This window comes from Lichenostomus cassidix, unplaced genomic scaffold, assembly GCF_008360975.1.
Source record: "Lichenostomus cassidix isolate B80296 unplaced genomic scaffold, HeHo_3.0 HiC_scaffold_37, whole genome shotgun sequence".
Classification (NCBI taxonomy): Eukaryota; Metazoa; Chordata; class Aves; order Passeriformes; family Meliphagidae; genus Lichenostomus; species Lichenostomus cassidix.
The window spans coordinates 91,881-113,201 of record NW_028147279.1 but is presented as its reverse complement, the minus strand read 5'-3'; the positions used below and the strand labels follow the sequence as shown (position 1 = coordinate 113,201).

The 21,321-nt window shown below is 62.6% G+C and overlaps 2 protein-coding genes across 2 annotated transcripts; one reads left to right on the top strand and one right to left on the bottom strand.

Moving 5' to 3' along the window:
- Positions 1 to 422: 422 nt before the first annotated feature.
- Positions 423 to 7,053, bottom strand: RABAC1 (Rab acceptor 1). Its single transcript, XM_085044707.1, has 8 exons — positions 6,942 to 7,053; positions 5,281 to 5,363; positions 4,168 to 4,365; positions 3,147 to 3,244; positions 2,282 to 2,383; positions 1,231 to 1,323; positions 1,140 to 1,164; positions 423 to 438 (listed from the first exon to the last, which is right to left on the bottom strand). Exons 2-6 carry the CDS (start codon positions 5,358 to 5,360, stop codon positions 1,235 to 1,237), a joined length of 567 nt encoding a protein of 188 aa, XP_084900833.1. The 5' UTR covers positions 5,361 to 5,363; positions 6,942 to 7,053; the 3' UTR covers positions 423 to 438; positions 1,140 to 1,164; positions 1,231 to 1,234.
- A 9,432-nt stretch (positions 7,054 to 16,485) lies between these two features.
- LOC146423475 (uncharacterized) lies at positions 16,486 to 18,958 on the top strand (the record flags this gene model as incomplete). Its single annotated transcript, XM_085044621.1, has 2 exons — positions 16,486 to 17,638; positions 18,951 to 18,958. Coding segments are annotated over 2 exons (1,161 nt in total), but the record flags the coding sequence as incomplete, so codon positions are not given.
- Positions 18,959 to 21,321: the final 2,363 nt, after the last annotated feature.

Here is a 21,321-nt window from a genome sequence, read left to right as displayed (position 1 = left end):
GAGGGGTCGCACTGGGGATATTTTGGGGGGGGTCTCTCCCCTCCCCCCTCCCCCTCCCCCTCCCCCCGCCGTGTCGTCGTGTGAAAACAAAAACGGGGGAAAAAACGGGAAAAACGGGAAAAAAAAAAGAAAGAAGAAAAAATAAAATATATAAATTCTTTCCTTTCCCCCCCCGCGGGAAAAAAAAAACAAAAAATGGGGAAAAAACGGGAAAAAAACCCCAAAAAAATAATGGGAATTTACCAAATAAAGCAGAAAGTGGAGCTCGAGTGGATTTTGGGGGGAAAAAGTGGGAATTTGGGGGCGGCGGGGGGCGGGAATATTTGGGGACAACGAAAATTCGGGAGAAAAAAAAATTTTTTGGGGAGAAATTTGGGGTATCGTGAAATTTGGGGGTGTGACTGACAAATTTGGGATGATTTTGGGGGATTTTGGGGGATTTTGGGTGATTTTGGGTGATTTTGGGTGATTTTGGGTGATTTTGGGATGTCCCAAAACCGGGGGGGGGGGAGGGGCCGAAATTGGGGAATAATTTTGGGGAAATTCGACACACGAGATTCAGGTCACGTGACACCTTTATTACATTCGGGGGTCCCCAAATTGGGGGGGAGACCCCAAAAAACGGGGAGGAGGAGGAGTTTGAGGGGATTTGGGGAGATTTTGGGGGTCTCAGCACATTTGGGGGGATTTTGGGAGATTTTGGGGGGATTTGGGAGGGTTAACCTGGGGGATTTTGGGGCCAGCTTTTGGGGTGATTTTGGGTGATTTTGGGAAGATTTTGGGAGTCCGGGATGATTTTGGGAGGGTCACATGAGCCCTGGGGGTTTGAGGGTCTCAGCATGTTTCGGGGGAGATTTTGGGGATTCTGGAGTTTGGGAGGGTCACTCCTGGGGATTTTGGGGATCGGGGATTGGGATGATTTTGGGGGATTTTGGGATGACTTTCGGGGTTTTTCAGGTCTCCAGCACATTCGGGGGATTTTGGGATTTTGGGATTTTTGGGGCAACGTTTCGGGATGATTTTGGGATGATTTTGGGGTTTTGGGATGATTTTGGGATGATTTTGGGGATTTTGGGATGATTTTGGGGTTTCGGGGTCACACGGGCTCCATCTGCAGCTCGGGGGTCTCGGTTTTGGATGATTTTGGGGGTCTCAGCACGTTTCAGGGGGATTTTGGGATGATTTTGGGGGTTTTTGGGATGATTTTGGGATGATTTTGGGGTTTTTTCGGGGGTCACACGGGCTCCATCTGCAGCTCGGGGGTCTCGGGGGGGTCCAGCTGCCGAAAAGCCGCGTGAGATCCCAAAAACACCAGAGCAGCTCCTGGGGGGGAAAGAGGGTCAGGGAAACCCCAAAACTCGGGATTCACCCCAAAACCAACCCCAAAACCGCGGGGGGGTCTGGGGATCCCGGGGGGGTTTGGGGTCGGGGGTTTTGGGGGCGAATTTGGGTGTTCTGGGGGGTTTTGGGGTCAGGATTCTTTGTTGAGGGTTTTTGGGGTCGGGATTCTTTTTTGGGTGGGGGGTTTAGGGTCAGGATTTTTTCCGGGGTTTTGGGGTCAGGATTTTCCGGGGATTTTGGGGTCAAGGATTTTGGGAGATGTTCTGGGGAGTTTTTGGGGTTGGGGATTTTTCGGGAGCTTTTGGGGTCGGGATTTTTCTGGGGGGTTTTGGGGTCGGGGATTTTCAGGGATTTTGGGATTGGGGATTTTTCTGAGGGATTTTGGGGTCAGGATTTTTTTGGGGTGTTCTGGGGATTTTGGGGTCGGGTTTTCTCTGGGGGTTTTGGGGTTGGGGATTTTTCTGGGGGATTTTTGGGGTCGGGATTTTTTCGGGGAGTTTTTGGGGTCAGGGATTTTTTTTGGAGATGTTCCGGTGGGTTCTTGGGGTCGGGTTTTTCTCGGGGGCGTTTTGGGGTCGGTTTTTTTCTGGGGGGGTTTTGGGGTCAGGGGTTTTTTGGGAGATGTTCTCAGGGGTTTTTGGGGTCGAGATTTTCCGGGGATTTTGGGGTCAGGGATTTTTCTGGGGGATTTTTCTGGGGGATTTTTGGGGTCAGGGATTTTTTGGGAGATGTTCTCGGGGATTTTTGGGGTCGGGATTTTTTCCAGGGGATTTTGGGGTCAGGGATTTTTCTGAGGGATTTTTGGGGTCAGGATTTTTCCGGGAATTTTTGGGGTCAGGTTTTTTTGGGGGATTTTTGGGGTCGGGATTTTTCTGAGGGATTTTTGGGATCGAGGATTTTTCCGGGGGGTTTTTGGGGTCGGGTTTCCCGGGGGTCTCACCCAGCACCCAGAAGACAGCAGCTCCTGCTCCTGCCAGCCAGAAGAGGGGCAGCGAGACCCCCCCGGCCACGCCCAGCTGGTGGGCAGGGGTCAGCTCCCGGCCTGGGGGAAACCAGTACGGACCAGTATGGACCAGTACGGACCAGTACGGACCAGTATGGACCAGTATGGACCAGTATGGACCAGTATGGACCAGTACGGACCAGTATGGACCAGTATGCACCAGTACGGACCAGTACGGACCAGTATGGACCAGTACGGACCAGTACGGACCAGTATGGACCAGTGTGAAAACCCAGTACGACCCAGTCCCTCCCAGTCCCTCCCAGTGCCCCCCAGTCAATTCCCGGGCTGCGATCGATTCCTCCCAGTTGCCCCAATCCCCTCCCAGTTCCTCCCAGTTCCCTCCCAGTCCCTCCCAGTCCGTCCCAGTATAAACCAGTTCCCTCCCAGTTCCCTCCCAGTTCCCTCCTAGTTCCCTCCCAGTCCATCCCAGTTCCCTCCCAGTCCATCCCAGTCCTCTCCCAGTCCATCCCAGTTCCCTCCCAGTCCATCCCAGTCCCTCCCAGTCCATCCCAGTTCCCTCCCAGTCCATCCCAGTCCTCTCCCAGTCCATCCCAGTTCCCTCCCAGTCCATCCCAGTCCCTCCCAGTCCATCCCAGTTCCCTCCCAGTCCTCCCCAATCCCATCCCAGTCCATCCCAGTTCCCTCCCAGTCCCTCCCAGTCCTCTCCCAGTCCATCCCAGTTCCCTCCCAGTCCATCCCAGTCCATCCCAGTCCCTCTCCCAGTCCCTCCCAGTCCATCCCAGTCCCTCCCAGTCCATCCCAGTCCCCTCCCAGTCCCTCCCAGTGCTCCCAGTCTCACCCAGCAGCACCACTGGTGCCTCCCTGGCCCGCAGCCGAACGGCGACAACAACCCCGACAAAGACCCCGAGAGCCACCAGGAGCAGCGGGGAGGTGACGCTGCGGGAAACTGGGCTTACTGGGAGCACTGGGAGGGACTGGGAGGGGACTGGGGGACACTGGGAGGGACTGGGAGGAGGAGGACTGGGAGGCTGGGAGAAAGATGGACTGGGAACTGGAAAGTGGGAGGAGGGAGGGACTGGATGGAGGACTGAAATGACTGGGAGGAAGAGGAACTGAGGCGGGAGGACGGAGGAGGAGGAGTGGGGGGCTGATGGACAGGAGGGACTGGGAGGGACTGGGAGGGGATTGGGAGGGGCTGGAAGGCACTGGGAGGGGCTGGGATGGACTGGGAGGGACTGGGAGGGAACTGGGAGGGGACTGGGAGGGACTGGGAGGGACTGGGAGGGACTGGTCCATACTGGGAACGCCCCCCGCCGCCCCCCGCCAATTCCGGAGGAATCCGAGGAAGAGGATGAGGAAAAGCCTCTGGAATTGCTTCCCCAAAACCCCCAGAACTGCCTGAAAATGCCCCAAAACCGCCCCGAATCCCCCCGAAAAATGCTCCCCGGGATCCCCCCGAGACCTCCAGACCCTCCCCGAGCCCCCAGACCCCTCCCCGAGCCCCCAGACCCACCCCGGGACCCCCCAGACCCTCAAAGGCAACAGAGGACAAACCCCAGGAAGAGGATTAGGAAAAATCTCAGCAACAAACACCCCAAAACCACCCGAAAATGACCCAAAATCGCCCCGAATCCCCGAAAAATCTCCGGACCCCCGGGACCCCAGACCCCTCCCCGAGCCCCCAGAGGACAAACCGCAGGAAGAGGATCAGGAGAAATCTCAGCAACAAACACCCCAAAACCACCCGAAAATGACCCAAAATCGCCCCTAATCCCCCCAAAAGCACCTCCCGCCGCCCCCCCAGGACCCCCCAGGACCCCCAGGACCCCCCAGGACCCCCAGGACCCCCAGACCCTCACAGGCAGTAGAGGACGAGTCCCAGGAAGAGGATGAGGTAGTTGCTCTGGAACCTCTCGGCGTTGTGCCCCAAGCGCCGGCAGAGCTCGCCCAGGTCCCGCGGGACCCCAAAGCGCCGCTGGTCCAGGAACGACCCCCAGGGCCGGACCCCCGCCCGCCGCGCCTCCAGCCACTGCCGCGCCCAGCCGGGGGGCGACAGCCTGGGCGGGGGGGGACGGCTGGGTCACCCCAAAACTGCCCCAAAATCCCTGAGCCCAAAAATCCCCCCAAATACCCTGAGAGACCCCAAAAATCCCCTCAGAGACCCTAAAAATCCCCCAAATCCTCTCAGAGACCCCAAAAATCCCCCGAATCCCCTCAGAGACCCCAAACCCTTCCCCAAATCCTCTCAGGGACCTCCAAAACCCCCCAAATCCTCTCAGGGACCCCAAAAACCCCCCAAATCCTCTCAGAGATCCCAAAACTTCCCCAGATCCTTTCAGAGACCCCAAAAATCCCCCAAATCCTCTTTGGGACCCCAAAACTTCCCCAATCAAATTACCTCAAAAACCTCCCCAGACCTCCCCAAATCCCCCCGAGGGTAACCCCAGAGCCGTCCGAAGACCCCAAATCCTCCCAAACCCCCAAACAACCCCACGTCCCCCCCCGAACCCCCAAAACCACCCCAGACTCCCCAAATCCCCTCCAAACCCCCAAATACCCCCAAATGCCCCAAAAATGCCCCCAAATTCCCCCAGCTTCCCCCAGACCCTTTCAAAACCCCCAAATGCCCCCAACCCCCCCTAAAAGCCTCCAAAAATCCCCCAAAGCCCCCCCCAGGACCCCCAACCCCTCCATAAAGCCCCCAAAATCCCCAAAACCCCAGGAGCCCCCAAACGCCCCCAGACCCTCCCCAACGCCCCAAAATCCCCCAGGACCCCCAACCCCTCCCCAAAATCCCCCAAATCCCCCAAAAACCCCAGGACCCCCAACACCTCCCAAAATCCCCCAAGCCCCCCAGGACCCCCCAAACGCCCCCCAACCCCTCCCCAAACCCCACAGGACCCCAAAAAATCCCCTAACCCCTCCCCAACGCCCCCCAAAATCCCCCCAGGACCCCCAAACAAGCCCCCGACCTGCCCAGCCCCCCCTGGGGGTCGCCGTCAGCCGAGGGGTTGAAGAGCAGATCCTGGGGAGGGGGCTTCGCCTCCGCCATGGGCTTTGCTTTGGGGTCCTGGGAGGGAATTTGGGGTTCCGGAAGGTTCGGGGCACGGCTGGGGGCTCGGGGGGCTCGGGGGGGGTTTGGGGTCGGGCGGGCGGCAGGTCTGGGGGTCCCGAGGGTGATTTTGGGGGTCCCGGGGAGGATTTTCGGGGCCATTCGGGTGATTTTTGGGGTCCCGGGGACGATTTTTGGGGTCATTCCGCTGAATTTGGGGTCCCCGAGATGATTTTTGGGGTCGTTCCGGTGATTTTGGGGTCCCGGGGACGATTTTTGGCGTCATTCCGGTGATTTTTGGGGTCCCCGAGCTGATTTTTGGGGTCATTCCAGCGGGTTTCGCTCCCGGCAGGTTTCCCGCCGCGTCTCGCGGCCTTTTGGGGTCCCGAGGGGGGATTTGGGGGCTCAGGGGCGGATTTGGGGTCCCGAGAGCGGATTTGGGGTCTCGGGGGGGGATTTGGGGTCTCGGGGGGGGATTGGGGTCTCGGGAGGGTGGGGTCTCGAGAGTTGGGGTCCCGAGGGCGGATTTGGGGTCCCGGGGGCGGATTTGGGGTCCCGAGGGGGGATTTGGGGTCCCGAGGGCGGATTTGGGGTCCCGAGGGCGGATTTGGGGTCTCAGAGGCGGATTTGGGGTCTCGGGAGGGGATTTGGGGTCCCGAGGGCGGATTTGGGGTCTCGGGAGGGGATTTGGGGTCCCGAGGGCGGATTTGGGGTCTCGGGGGCGGATTTGGGGTCCCGAGGGCGGATTTGGGGTCTCAGAGGCGGATTTGGGGTCTCGGGAGGGGATTTGGGGTCTCGGGAGGGGATTTGGGGTCTCGGGGGCGGATTTGGGGTCTCGGGAGGGGATTTGGGGTCCCGGGGAGGGATTTGGGGTCTCGGGGAGGGATTTGGGGTCTCGGGGGCGGATTTGGGGTCTCGGGGAGGGATTTGGGGTCTCGGGAGGGGATTTGGGGTCCCGAGGGCGGATTTGGGGTCTCGGGGAGGGATTTGGGGTCTCGGGGGGGGATTTGGGGTCTCGGGGGGGGATTTGGGGTCTCGGGAGGGATTTGGGGTCGGAGGAGGATTTGGGTCGGAGGAGGATTTGGGGTCTCGGGAGGGGATTTGGGGTCTCGAGGGCGGATTTGGGGTCTCGAGGGGTTTGGGGTCTCGGGAGTTTGGGGTCCCGGAGGGTGGGGTCCCGAGGGCGGATTTGGGGTCTCGGGGAGGGATTTGGGGTCTCGAGGGGTGATTTGGGGTCTCGGAGGATTTGGGGTCTCGGGGGAGGATTTGGGGTCCCGAGGGGTGATTTGGGGTCTCGGGAGGGGATTTGGGGTCTCGAGAGCGGATTTGGGATCTCGGGGGCGGATTTGGGGTCTCGGGGGCGGATTTGGGGTCTCGGGGAGGGATTTGGGGTCCCGAGGGGGGATTTGGGGTCCCGAGGGGTGATTTGGGGTCTCGGGGGCGGATTTGGGGTCTCGGGGAGGGATTTGGGGTCTCGGGGGGATATTTGGGGTCTCGGGAGGGGATTTGGGGTCTCGGGGGGGATTTAGGATCTCGGGGGTCCCAAATTTGGGATCCCCCCGCCCCCGTTCCCATGGCAACCGCCCCCCCTCACCTGAGCCCGGAACGGCGGAACGCGTGGCGGTGGGCGGAGCTAGGGGTGGGCGTGGTCTGCGCGGTGATGTAATGATGGGCGTGGCCGGGGGCGTGGCCATGACCTTATATGGAGGATAACCGGTTGGGAGGGAAAATCACCTTATTTGGGATTGGGGGCGTGGCTATAGCCAAATATGGGTTGGGGCGTGGCTATCGTTTGGGGGCGTGGCCAGGAGGGGGAGGGACTCCGCGGGAGATTTTTTGGGGGAAAAAAAGGGAGATTTGGGGGAGGAAAAGAGGGATTTTTGGGGAGGGGAAAGGGAGAATGTTTGGGGAGAAAAGGGAATGTTTTAGTGAAAAGAGGAGCTTTGGGAAAATGAGGTTTTCGGGAAAATGAGAAAAAAATAAAGAGTTTTGGGGAAATGAAGGTGATTTTTGGGGCAAAAAAAGGTTATTCTTCTGGGGGGAAAGGCATTTTGGGGGAACGTTTCGGACAAAAAAGGAAAATATTTTGGGGATAAAAAGGCCATTTTTGAAAGGGAGAAAAGGCAGTTTTTGGGAAGGAAAGGACATTTTGGGGGGAAAAGGGATATTTTGAGGGGAGAAAACGCCGTTCTGGGGGGAAAAGGGCATTTTGGGGAGAAAAAAGGCTTTTTTTGGGCGGAAAATGGTATTTATGGCAAAAAACGGTGTTATTTTTGGAGGTGAAATGCTCATTTTGGGGGGAAAAAGGGAATTTTGAGGGGGAAATAAAGTGGTTTTTGTGGGAAATAAAGGATTTTTGGAGAATGAAAGGAGATTTTGGGGTTGATTTGGGGTTTTTGGGGTTTTTTGGGTCTGGGGGTTTCTGAGCGGTCGCGGTCCGCCAGGGGGCAGCACCTGCCCGAGCCGCCGGCGCTCCCGCCGCCCCTCCCCCACCGCCCCCTTCCCCCCAAATTCAGCCCCTCCAGGACCCCTCCCCCCACTTCGGGAGCCCCCTCCCCAATTCAGGTCCCCCCCCCGCAGACCCCTCCCCACTAAACCCCCAATTTCTCCCCAATTTCCCCCCAATTTCGGCTCCCCTCCCTCCAATTTCCCCCCATTTCCCCCCCAATTTCCCCCCAGTTTCTCCCCATTTCTCCCCCAATTTCGGCTCCCTCCCCCAAATTCCATTTCCCCCATCCCCCCCTTTCCCAGCCCCCCCCGCGCCCCCCCATCCATCACCCGGCGCCGCCGAATGTAAATTCCCTAAATCAAAACATTTTACTCGTAAATGGGCCCGAACTAATTAACTCAAGTGTTAATTAACGCGCCGCGCCGCCGCCGCCATCCATCTTCGGGGCGGGGGGGGGAAAGGAAGGGGGAAAGGGGGGGAAATTGGGGGGGGAATTTGGGGGAATTGGGGGGAATTGGGGGGGAATTTGGGAGGTCCCCCCCTCGGCGTAGGCGGGAGAGGAGGGGGGAATGAATATTGGGGTGGGGGGAGCTGGTTTGGGGGCTCTCGAGGTGGGTCTGGGGGTCCCTGATCCCGATTTGGGGGTCCCTGACCTTGATTTGGGGTCTCCAGGTTTGGTCTGGGGGTCCCTGATCCTGATTTGGGGTCTCCGAATCGGTTTTCGGGTTCCCCGAGCTTCTTCTGGGGCTTCCCGCGCTGCCTCGGGGGTCCCTGACCCTGATTTGAAGGTCCCCTGACCGGATTTTGGGGGTCCCAGGGCCGGTTTTGGGTGTCCCCGGGTTGGTTTGGGGGTCCCTGACCCTGACTTGGGGGTCCCAGGGCCGGTTTTGGGTGTCCCCAGGTGCATTTGGGGGTCCCTGACCCTGATTTGGGGGTCCCAGGGCTGATTTTGGGGGTCCCCAGGTGGGTTTGGGGGTCCCTGACCCTGATTTGGGGGTCCCAGGGCTGGTTTTGGGGGTCCCATCCCTGATTCAAAGGGTCCCAAACCCCATTTAGGGGATCCCTCACCGCCTTTTAAGGGGGTCCCACATCTGGGGGGCTCTCCAACCCCTCTCCTTTTGGGGGTCCCTCGGGGTGTTTTGGGGTCCCTCGGGATATTTTGGGGTCCCTCGGGGGGTTTTTCCCCCTCCTCATCCCCGGGGGTTCCGATCCCGGGGGTCTCATCGCTCGGCGCCCCCCTGTCCCCCCAGCCCCCAGCCCCCCAGCCCCCCCCAGCCCCCTGTCCCCCTGTCCCCCCAGCCCCCGCGGCCCCCGGCGCCCCCCGCCCCCGCCGCCCCCATCCATCACCCGCTGACAGCTCCGGCGGCGGCGAATTAGCACCTAAATCGAATATTGATCAGCGCGGCGGCCGCTCCGCTCCGCTGACCCCCCCGGAACCCCCCCGGAACCCCCCCGGCCCCGGCACCGGTATCGGTATCGGCACCGGGACCCTCCCCCTCCGGACCGTCACCGGGACCGGGACCCTCCCACTCTGGACCGGGACCGGGACCCCCCTTGGAATCCCCCCAGCACCGGGACCGGGACCGGGACCACCCCCCAGAACACCCCCGGTATCGGTACCGGGACCACCCCCCCGCACCGGCACCGGGACCCTAGTCCTCCGGACCGGCACCGGGACCCCCCTTGGAACCCCCAGAGCAGCACCGGGACCGGGACCGGGACTCCCCCTCGGGACCGAGACCGGGACCGGGACCCCCCCGGAACCCCCCCGGAACCCCCCCGGGACCGACACCGGCACCGGGACCCCCCGGTGGGGACAGAGACCCCTCCAGCACCGGGACCGGCGGGGACACTGCGACCTCCTCAGAGCCCCCCTGACCCCCCCCGGGCACCGGGACCCCCCGCACCGGGACCGCCAGTACCGGGACCCCCCCGGGCACCAGGACCCCCCCGTACCGGGACACAGCGGCGGAAATCGCCATCCGGGGGGTCGCGGTGGCCTCAGGGGGGTGAGGGGGGTGGGGACATCTCCTCCCCAAGCCCCAATTAATCACCGTGGGGTAATTAAGGAGAGGGAGGGGCAGATCCAGAGCTCCCCGTAAGGAGCCTCCAAGCCCCCCTTCGTTCCTGTGCGTGTGTCCTGTCCCTGTCCCCGTGTCCTGTCCCTGTCCCCGTGTCCTGTCCCTTTCCCCACCCGTGTCCCCGAGTCCCATGTCTTTTCCCTGTCCCCTCTCCCTGTGTCCCATGTCCTGTTCCCGTGTGTCCCTTCCCTGTCCCCGTGTCCCGAGTGTCCTGTCCCTGTCCCCGTGTCCCCGTGTCCTGTCCCCATGCCCTGTCCCTGTCCCCCTGTCCCCATGTCCCCCTGTCCGTGTCCCGAGTGTCCCTTCCCTGTCCCTGTCCCCCTGTCCTGTCCCTGTCCCCCTGTCCTGTCCCTGTCCCCGTGTCCCTTCCCCGTCCCCGTGTCCTGTCCCACGCTGCCCACGGAGTCCCCAGGGGTCCCCAAGGGGTCCCCAAGCGTTAACCCAAAGTTTTCCGCGGGATGCCCACGCTGTCGCCAGGGGTCCCTGCAGTGTCCCCGCGGGACGCTGTGACACTGTGACACTGTGACACTGTGACACTGTGACACTGTGACACTGTGACACTGTGACACTGTGACACTGTGACACTGTGACAGCCCCCGCGGGGCCCCCTGGGACACAGTTTGGGACAATGCAGGACCCCGTGGGACACCGTGGGGACCTTTTCGGTCACTGTGGGGATCCCCTTTGGGACACACTGGGACAACACAGGGACCCCCTGGGACCCCGTGGCCACCGTGGAGACCCTTTTGGCCACCACAGGACACCCTGGGGAGCCGTGGGGACCCTGTGGAGCTCCGTGGGGACACCGCGGGGACCCTGTAGGACAGCACAGGACTCCGGGTGACCCCGTGGGGACACCTTTGGGAGATGTCGGGGCAAATTAAGTCCCCGTCCTTTGGCCACCGTGGGGACCTCCCACGAGCCCTGGGGACCCTGCGGGGCCCCGCTGGGGACACCGTGGGGACACCGTCGCGCCCCCCGGGAGCCGGTGGGACCCTCGGGGCACCATTTGGGATGACACAGGACCCCGTGGGGACCCTTTGTGCCACCGTGGGGACCCGGTGGGGACCCCCCGCGAGCCGTGGGGACCCTGCGGGGGCCCGGCCGCGTCCCCGTGCGCGGCGGCGGCGGCGACGGCGACAGCGACAGTGAGCGATGGGCGGCATTAACCAGTTAATCCGCCTGATTGAATGTTTTGCTTCCTCCAAATTGAAACATTAAACAAGGCGGCGGCGGCAGCGGGATCGGGATCGGGATCGGGAATGCGGCGGGAGGAGGGAGGGAGAGGGGACAGGCGGCAGCGGGACACGGGGACAAGGACACGGGGAGAGGCGACACGGCCGGAGCCCCCCTCAAAGTACGGCAGGTATTCCCGAATCCCAAATTCCTGCACCTTAGAATTGAGAAACACTGACGTTCCAAGCGCCTGGGGTTCTTCCATCCCAAAAAAACAGCACCCCCAAACCCCGGGATCCCGAATCTCGGCGCCCCAAAACCCCGACATTCCAAGCCCCAAAAACCCCGACATTCCAAGCCCTAAAAACCCCGACAACCCAAATCCCGGCAGCTTGGAATTGTGCAATTCCGACATTCCAAACACCCGCTTCCAGGGATTCCAGCATCCCAAAAATTGTCCCCCCCAAATCCCAAAATCCCGACATTCCAAAACCCCGGGCCCCCCTGACATCCCAAATCCCGGCAGCCTGACTTCCCGGGATTTGACATCCCGGCATCCCTAAACCTGGAACCCCCAAATCCCAGAATCCCAAACCCTGACATCCTGAAATCCCGACGTCCCAAACCCTGACATCCTGCATTCCTGGAATCCCAAATCCCAGCATCCCAGCACCCCGACAACCCAAAGCCCAGCTCCCCAGAATCCCAAACCCCAACACCCTGGAATCCCAAACCCAAACCCAACACCACCCCACACCCAAACCCAACACAAAACCCAGCAACCCAAAATCTTGGCATCCCAGAATCCCAACATCTGGGCACCTCCACATCCCAAATCCCAACACCCTAAAATCCCAGCAACCCAAAATCTCGGCATCCCAGAATCCTGGCACCCCAGCTGTGCAGCAGGAGGGATGCTGAGGGATTTGGGATTTGGGACTTGGGAAGCTGCAGGATGGGGGGTGAAGGGGGATTTGGGATTCAGAAGGCTGAGCGATGTGGGATGACACGGAATGAGGGACGCCGGAGGGGTGTGGGATGGTGAGGGATATGGGATGAGCGGATTTGGGATGTTGTGGGATATGGGATGAGCGGATTTGGGATGCGGGATGCTGTGGGATATGGGATGAGCAGATTTGGGATGCGGGATGCTGTGGGGTAGGGGATGAGCAGATTTGGGATGCTGTGGGATATGGGATGAGCGGATTTGGGATGCGGGATGCTGTGGGGTAGGGGACGCTACAGGATGGAGGATGCAGGAGGATGCAGGAGGCGGGATTTGGGATGCTGCGGGACACGGGGTGGTGTGGGATGAGGGATGGGGAATGCTGTGGGATGGGAGACCCTGCAGGATTAGGGATGCAGATCGGGGATTTGGGATCCGGGGTGGAAGATACTGAGGGGTTCAGGATGGGGGATGCGGGATTCGGGATTCAGGACTCAGGATCAGAGGGATTCAGGATGCAGGGTGAGAGACTCGGGATGAGGAATGCGGGATGAGGGATTCAGGAATGTGGGATGCGTCACGGCTCATCTCCCTGTCACCCCCTCATCCCTGTGTCACTCTTATCCCGATGTCCCCCATCCCTGTATCCCCCGTTTATCCCCCATCACCCCCTATCCCTGTATCTCCCACTCACCCCAATCCCATATCCCCCTTTATCCCACTCACCCCAATCCCATATCCCCCTTTATCCCACTCACCCCAATCCCTCCATCCCCCCTTATCCCCCATTGCCTCCTTTCCCCTATATTCCCCTTTATCCCAAACCCCCCTTATTCCGTATCTCCCCACCCCAATCCCCCATAACCCCCTTATCCCTATATCCCCTTTATCCCTTTGCCTCCTCTCATCACTATCCTTTATCCTCCTCACCCGAATCCTACCTGCCTTGTCAAGACCCCTTATCCTAAACCCCCTTTCTCCTCTCATTCCCTACATCCCCCTATACTCCCCTATGTCCTACATCCCTATCTCCCTATATCCCTTATATCCCCTATATCCCCCTATATCCCCCATCCAATCTCCCACCCTCCTCATCCCTCACCCACATTTTATCCCTATTTTCCCTTATTCCCTATTTTCCTTTTATTCCTATATTCCCTTTTCCCCTCACCCCAATTCCTCCATCACCCTTATCCCAAACCTTACCCCTCCAGTTCCCCTCACGCCCTCACCCCAAACCCCTTTTCTCCCGTTTTCCCTTTTTTCCACTCCCACCTCCCCAACGCCTCCATCCCTTTTCCCCCCACCCAAACCCCCCTTTTCCCATTCCCCCCCATCCTTTGTCTCTCCCTCTCTCTCCCTCTCTCCCGCTCTCAAGTGTTTTCAATTTTATTCTGAGTGGAATTAACTACCCCTGATGTCAAATTGCCGCCGCAATCGATAATAATATCTTTACAAAAGAGGATATTCTTCTCTCGCCGAACGGCCCCTGAAAAATGGAAAATTTAGTCGAAATTGATTCATTACTTGACACTTGGGCGGCCGGGCCCGTATTGATCGGGGGCTGTCATGTCCCATCTGCCCTAATCGAGCCTGAGCCGCGCTGTCGATGGGCGAATTTTTCATAATTCCACGAGACCAGACAGATACGAAAACACACGCGGCTCGCGCTGGGCCCCCCCCGCCTCCCCCCAGCCCGGCCCCGGCGCCCCCCGACCCGCGGTGCTTCTCCATCGCCCCCCCGGAGCCTCCGGCGGATCCTCCCCGCTTCTGCAGGACCCCCGCGGGCACCCCCGGACCCACCGGGGTCACTCCCGAGCCCCCCAGTCCCCCCTCGTCACCCCCGAGCCCCCCCAGGCCACCCCCGCCCAGCCCAGGACCCCCTCACGGACACCCGCGGCCACCGCCGGACCCCCCCGGCTCCTCCTCGGCCACCCACGGTCCCTCCACGGTGACCCGCGAGCCCCCCAAAGCCACCCACGGCCACCCCCAGCTCCCCCTGACTCCTCCTCGGTCACCTCCATGGTTCCTGTTGCCCCCCCGAGCCTTCGGGGGCTCCTCCCGGGTCTTGCTGTAGCCCCCCCGGTCACCTCGGACCCCCCCGGTCACACTGAACCCCCGGTCACCCCGGACCCCCGGTCACACTGAACCCCACACTCACCCCGGACCCCCTGGTCACCCCAAACCCCCTGTCACCCGAACCCCGGTTCCCCGAACCTCCCCGGTCACACTGAACCCCCAGTCACCCCGGACCCCCGGTCACCCCGGACCCCCTGGTCACCCCGAACCCCTAGTTCCTCCCCAGTCTTCTCGCCCCCAAAGCCACCCACGGTCCCCCACGTTCCCCCTCGGTCACCCTCAGCTCCCCCCAGCCCTCATGGTCACCCCTGAGCCCCCAGCCACCACCGTCACCCCCACGGTTCCTGTGCCCCCCTGGGCTCTCCCGACCCCCAGTTCCTCCTGGTCATCATCCCCCCTCCCCCTCCCCGGCCCCCCGTCACCCCCCAGCTCCCCCTCACAGCCCCTCCCGGTCACCCCCAGCCCCCAACTCCCCCGGTCACCCCCGAATCCCCATGGTTCCGATCTTCCCCGGTTCCCCCAACCTCCCCACGATCCCCCAAGACCCCTCGGCGGCTCCTCCCTGTTTTCGTCGCACCCTCTGGTCCACCCCGGCACGGCCCCCTCCTGGTTTATTCTGCCTCCCCCACCCCAGTCACCCCCGACCGACCCCAAAGCCCCCCGGGTGTCCCCCCCCCCCGAAGACCCCCACAGTTTCTGTTTCCATTCCCGATCCCCGCGAATCCTCCGGTGCCTCCCGACTCCCCACCTGTTCCCCCCAGCCCCGAGACCCCCGGGTCACCTCCGAGCCCCATGGTCACCCCCGACATCCTCCCACGCCCCCCGAATCCTTCCCGGGTCCTCCCGCCTCCCCAGGACGCCCCCCGAATTCTCCCCACACCCTTCCAGCCCACCCGGTTCCTCCCGACCCCCCAAAGGTCCTCTGGGTCATCCCCTCGGCCCCAAATCCCCCCACAGAATGAGGGGAAGGGGCTCAGGAACCGGGGGGAACTTGGGCCCTCCGCAGAGCCAAAATGGGGGAGAGACCCCCAAAGCACTGGGGAGGGGGACAGCCAAAGCCGGAATGGGGGGCAGAGACCCCCGAAGGAGTTTGGGAGGGAGAGGGGGACATCCCCAAACCGAAATGGGGGGTAGGGGTCTCCCAAAATTAAGGGGGGGACAGAGAGACCCCCCAGACCCAAAATAAAGGGGTACCACCCGTGAGCGTCCTCCAGACCCCAAAAATGGGGAGATGCCTCCCCAAAATGCAGTTTGGGGGGGAATGTCCCCCCCGACTCATAATGGGGGGAGGGGAACATGGGGGGACACACTCGTGGGAGGAGACACTCTGGGGGGGTCACGCGTTTGCAGGGACACTTGGGGGTTCACACGTGTATTGGGGACGCTTTGGGGGACATTTTGGGAGGTGACACCCCCGTGCGGTCACACTTTGGGGGAGCCACGCGTGTTTTGGGGACACTTCTGGGGACACGTGCGGGGCTCACCCGTGGGGGGGACACCCGAGGGGTCCCGACTACATCTGGGGGAGTCCCACGCCTGCTCGAGGACACTTTGGGGGGTCTCACCCACACGCGAGGACACTTTTCGGGGTGTCCCCACCCCTGCCACGCGTGTCCCTCCCGCGGGGGGGTCCCTGGGTGCCCCCCGCCGCCGCCCCCCCCGATCGAAGCCCATTTCGGGCCGCGCCGCCGCAGCTGGTTTCAAATTTGATCAGCGATGAACTTTATTTTCCGAGTTTGAGGAAAATTATATCCATCGATCCGCCGGCCCCGCTCGGCCGCTACTTAAAGCCCGGCCCCGGCGCCGGCCCGCGGCCCCGGAGCCTTCGTCCCGCTCCTCTTCCTCCTCCTCTTCCTCCTCTTCCTCCTTTTCCCGCTCCCTCCGGCTCCTCTTCCCTTCTTCCTCCCCTTTCTCCTCTTCCTCCTTCTCCTCTTCCTCCTTCTGCTCTTCTTCCTTCCCTCCCCTTCTCCTCTTCCTCCACCATCCCTTTTCCTCCTTATCCCCTTCTCCTCTTCCTCCTTCATCTCCTTCCTCCTTCATCCCTCCTCCTCCTCCTCCTCGTCCTCCTCCTCCATCCCTTCTCCCTTTTCCTCCGGACCTTTCTCCTCTCCCTCCATCCCTCTTCTCCTCCTCCTCTTCCTCCTTCCCCTCTCCCTTCCTTCCTTCCTTCCCTCCCTCCTTCCTCCTCCTCCTCCTCCTCTGCCCCGTCCCTCTCTCCTCCCTCTCCCCTGCCCCTCTCCCACCTGCCCGTTCCTCTCTTCCTCCTCCTCCTCCTCTTCCTCTATCCTTCCTTCCTTCCTTCCCTCCTTCCTTCCTTCCCTCCTTCCCTCTCTCCCACCCCATTCCCGCATCCCGATTTTCCGACCCCTCTCCCTCCACCTCCCCCCCGCACTTCCACCCTCCCGCTTCCCGCCGATCCTTCCCCGCCGTCCCGCTCCCCCCGCATCCCGGGTTTCCATCCCCGCACCTTCTCCCGCATCCCCATCCCGGTTTTCCATCCCCGGACCTTCCGTCCCCTCTCGCCGCATCCCCGCCGTCGCTCCATCCCCGCTGTCCCCGCTCCACCCCCGCTCCTTCCCTCTGCTCCCTTCGATCCCGGTCTCTCCATCCCCGCTGTCCCGGCTCCCTCCGATCTCCTTCCCACCGATCCCGCTCCTTCCCGGTCCTCGCTGTCCCGCTCCCTCCGATCCCGGTCGCTCCTTCCTCGCAGTCCCGACTCCCTCCATCCCCGCCGGTCCCTCGGTCCCTCTCGCTCCGGTCCCACCGATCGCGCTCCTTCCACCCTCGCCGACCCCGAGCCCTCCATCCGCGCCGTCCCGGCGCTATCGCCGCATCCCCGCTCGGTCCATCCCCGCATTCCCGATCCTTCCCTTCCCTTCCCGCAGTCCCCGCTCCATCCCACTCCCTCCCATCCCGCTCCCCCCGACCCCGCTGCCTCCGTCTCCGCCGACCCCGCTCCTTCCCTTCCCGATCCCGCAGACCCCGGGGCTCCCTCCATCCCCGGATTCCGGATCCCTCCATCCCCGCTCCATCTACCCACCCCCGGTTCTTCCCGGTCTCTCCATCCCTCTCCCCTTGACTCCCGGTTCTTCCCTCTCCCACCGACCCTTCTCCTTCCATCCCCTCTCCCTCCGATCCCGGTCCCTCGACCCCGCTCCTTCCATCCGTTTCCTGCCGGCCCCGGTTCTTCGCTCTCCCGCCCACCCCAGTTTCTCCATCCCCGACCCCTCCATCCCTCTCCCCCAGACCCTCAGTTCTTCGCGGTCTCTCCATCCCTCTCCCACCGAACCCGGTCCTTCCCTGCCCCTCCGATCCCGATCCCTCCATCCCTCTCCCACCGACCCTGGTCCCTCCAATCCCGGTCTCTCCGTCCCTTCTCTCTCCGACCCCAATTTTTCCCGCTCCCTTCATCCCCGCTCCCTCCGATCCCTCCATCCCTCTCCCACCGACACCCCATTCTTCCCTCTCTCTGCGACCCCCGGTTCTTCCCTCTCCCTCCCATCCTGGTTCCCCCGACCTTGTTCCCTACATCCCTCTCCCCAGACCGGTTCTTCACCGCCGTCCATCCACCCATCCATCCATCCATCCATCCATCCATCCATCCCTCTCCTTCCGACCCCGATTCTTCCCTCTCCCCCAGACCCACAATTTCTCCCTCTCCCTCTATCCCTCCATCCAACCGAACCCCAATTCCTCCCTCTCCCCCCATCCCCACATCCCTCCCTTTTCCCACCTTCCGCTGCAGATGACACAGACCTTCTAAAAGGGGTGTAGGGGAGGGTCTGCGACCCCGACCCCGACCCTCTCTCCGGGACCTCTCTCCGCCGCCGCTCCGGGCCCGATGCGGGGCCGCCCCGCGGTGAGTTCCCAACTTTCCCGACGGCTCCGGCTCGGGCCGGTCCCGCGTGTCCCCCTCCCTCCCCCCCACTCGCGACCCCTCCCCACGTCCCTGTGTGTCCCCCCCGACCCCCCCGATCCCGTTTCCCGACCCCCCCTCCCGCCGCTGCCGGCCCCGATCGAAGTTTCTGGCAACAAAGGGAAATAGCGAATCGATCGCGCCGGAGATTAAGAGACAAGTGCGGGAATCCATCAGCGCCCGGAGAGACCCCGGAGAAACCCTATAGAGACCCTATAGACACCCTACAGAGATCGCCGGGCTCCAGAGAGACCTCCCGGGCCCTATAGAGGCTGCATCGAGCCTATAGACAGCTCGGCCCCACGGAGACCTATGGCCTAGAGAGACCCTAGAGAGACCCCCCAGGCTCTAGAGAGACCCTATAGATATCCCCAGGACCTAGAGAACCTATAGAGACCCCATAGAGACCCCGGCCCCACTGAGACCCCCGCCCTAGAGCGGCCCCCATAGAGACCTCCAGGCGCTATAAAGACCCTAGAGAGACCCTAGAGAGAGCCTATACATACCCGCAGGCTGTAGAGAGACCCTAGCGAGACCCCCAGGCCCTAGACAGACCCCAGAGAGCCCTGGCTGCACAGACACTCAGGCCCTGTAGAGTCTAAAGAGACCCCATGGATGCCCCGGCCCTATGGAGGCCCCGGCTCCACAGACACCCTGAGCCCTACAGACCCTATAGAGCCCCCCGAACCTCTAGAGCCTCCTGAACCTACTGAGATCCCAGCCCCTATAGAGACTACAGCCCCTCTTGAGACCCCCAGCCTCGTTGAAGACCCCCCAGGCCCAATGGAGCCTATGGGGACCCCCAACCCTATAGAACCCCTGAGCCCCTAAAAAGCCACCGGCCTCTATGGAGACCCTGGCCCTCCTCAAAACCCATAGAGTCCCCAGCCCTATAGACCCTAATAGGTCCCCCCAGCTCCCTCCACGCCCCCTTTGCCCCCAGCCCCATGACCCCATAGACCCCCTAACCCCCCTATACCCTTCTTTCCCCCCCTACATCCCCTGTGTCCCCTATGGGGGGTCTCACTGCGGTGCCGGGCGCGATGCGTGACTGGGGTGCAGATTGGGCTGGGGTGGGCCTGGGCTGCGGCACACGGGGGACACGCGTGTGCACAGACAGCTCCCCAGTGCCGCCGGTGCCACCAGTGCTGCCAGTGCCACCAGTGCCGCCGGTGCCACCAGTGCCACCAGTGCCGCCAGTTGCACAGCCAGCTCCCCCAGTGCCGCCGGTGCCACCAGTGCCGCCAGTGCCGCCAGTGCCACCAGTGCCACCAGTGCCACCGGTGCCCCCAGTGCCACCGGTGCCGCCAGTGCCACCGGTGCCACCAGTGCCGCCAGTGCCACCAGTGCCACCAGTGCTGCTGGTGCCACCAGTGCCACCGGTGCCACCGGTGCCCCCAGTGCCACCAGTGCCGCCGGTGCCCCCAGTGCCACCGGTGCCGCCAGTGCCACCGGTGCCGCCGGTGCCACCAGTGCCACCGGTGCCGCCAGTGCCGCCAGTGCCGCCAGTTGCACAGCCAGCTCCCCAGTGCCACCAGTGCCACCAGTGCCGCCGGCCGGGGGGCTGCAGTCATGGGGGTCCCGAGGTGTTTCTTTTTTGGGGGGCCAAGCGTGTGATGGGACACAGCGGTGTCTGGGTTTGCACACCCGTGGGGAGGGGGCGTGGGGGGGTAATGGACAGGTGTGGTCTGGGCGCACCTGTGCACGTGTGGTCTGTGCAGCCATGCAGGTGTCCTTGCACACCTGGGCGCGTGTGGTTTGTGAGGCTGTGCACGTGCGGTCCGTGTGCTCCCACGTGCCCTTGCACATCTGGACACGTGTGGTCTGTCCAGCTGTGCAGGTGTCCTTGACCTGGACATGTGTGCTCTGTGCATGCTCACGTGTGTCTTGCACATCTGCACACGTATGTCCTTCCTTTGCGTACGTGTGTGCTCGGCCCGGCCTTGCACGTGGGGTGACACACCTGTACACGTGTGCCCTACACGGCTTTGCACGTGCACACGGTCTGTGCACCTTCACGTGTGCCCTGCATTCCTGTGCACGTGTCCTCGGCACACCTGCACACGTGTGCTCTGCGTTGCTGTGCACATGAGGCCTTGAACGCGGGACTGGCACACCTGCACGTGTGTGCTCTGCGTGCTCTCACGTGTGCTCTGTGCACCTGCACACGTGTGCTCTGCACACCTGTACACGCGTGCCCTGGACAGCCTCGCACGCGGGGCTCACACGCCTGGACACGTGTGCTCTGTGCACCCTCACGTGTGGCCCGTCCTGAGGTACACATGTCCTTGTCACACCTGCACACGCGTGCTCTGCGTTCCCGTGCATGTGCTTTGCGTGGCCTGGCACGTGTGCCCTGCACACCTGTGCACGTGCGCTCTGCGCTCCTGCACACGTGTCCTTGGCACACCTGACACATGGGGGGTGTCCTGACTTAGGGCCACCGGGATGGGGGGTCGGGGACGCCCCCCGCTGTGCCGCCATGGCGCCGAATCCATCCGGGATCCGTGTGGGATCCATGTTGGGTCCCTGCTGCGTCCATGTCAGAGCCATGTCTTTCCCGTGTCAGATCCCTGTGGGATCCGTGTGGGATCCATATCACATTCATGTCGGATCCCTGTCCTGTCCATGTCCTATCTGTGTCCTATCTGTGTCCTATCTGTGTCGGATCCATGTCGGATCCGTGTGGGATCCGTGTCGCTCCCGTGTGGGATCCGTGTGGGATCCGTGTCGCTCCCGTGTGGGATCCGTGTGGGATCCGCGCCGTCCCCGAACCGGAGCCGCGCCCGCCCAGCGCGGGATCGATGCCGCCGCGAGTCGCGCCCTGTCACGATAATGGATGGCTCCCATCGCGCCTGATCGATGCCGGCAATGAGCGCCCGGCTCCGCCGGCACCGCCGGACGCCCCCCGATACCTCCCCGGTACCGCCGGGACCCCCTGAACCTCCCCCGGCACTGTCAACACCCCCCGGCACTGCCGGAACCTCCCCGAACCTCCCCCGGTTCCTCCGGAACCCCCCCGGTACCGGCAACACCCGCCGGTACTGCCGGAGCCCCCCGGCACTGCTGCAACGCCCCCGGTACTGTCGAACACCCCGGTACCGTCAACACCCTCCGGAGCAGCCCCCGGCACTGCCGGAACCCCCCCGAGCCCCCCCGGTACCCTCCCGGCACTGCCGGAACCCCTCCGGTACCATCAACACCCCCCGGCGCTATCAGCACCCCCCGGAACCCCCCGAACCCCCCGGGGGTCGCCGGTACCCCCCCCGCACTGTCGGTACCGCCCCGGTAGCGTGAACACACCCCCGGCACCC

Bases quoted from the DNA above. Each gene is read 5' to 3' on its own strand.
- RABAC1 (XM_085044707.1), bottom strand. From the start codon at position 5,360: ATGGCGGAGGCGAAGCCCCCTCCCCAGGATCTGCTCTTCAACCCCTCG. The intron at 3,245-4,167 runs GTGAGGGTCTGG...AGTTTCCCGCAG, and splicing joins GGACTCGTCCTCTACTGCCT to CGTCACCTCCCCGCTGCTCC. The intron at 2,384-3,146 runs GTGAGACTGGGA...GGTTTCCCCCAG, and splicing joins GGCACCAGTGGTGCTGCTGG to GCCGGGAGCTGACCCCTGCC.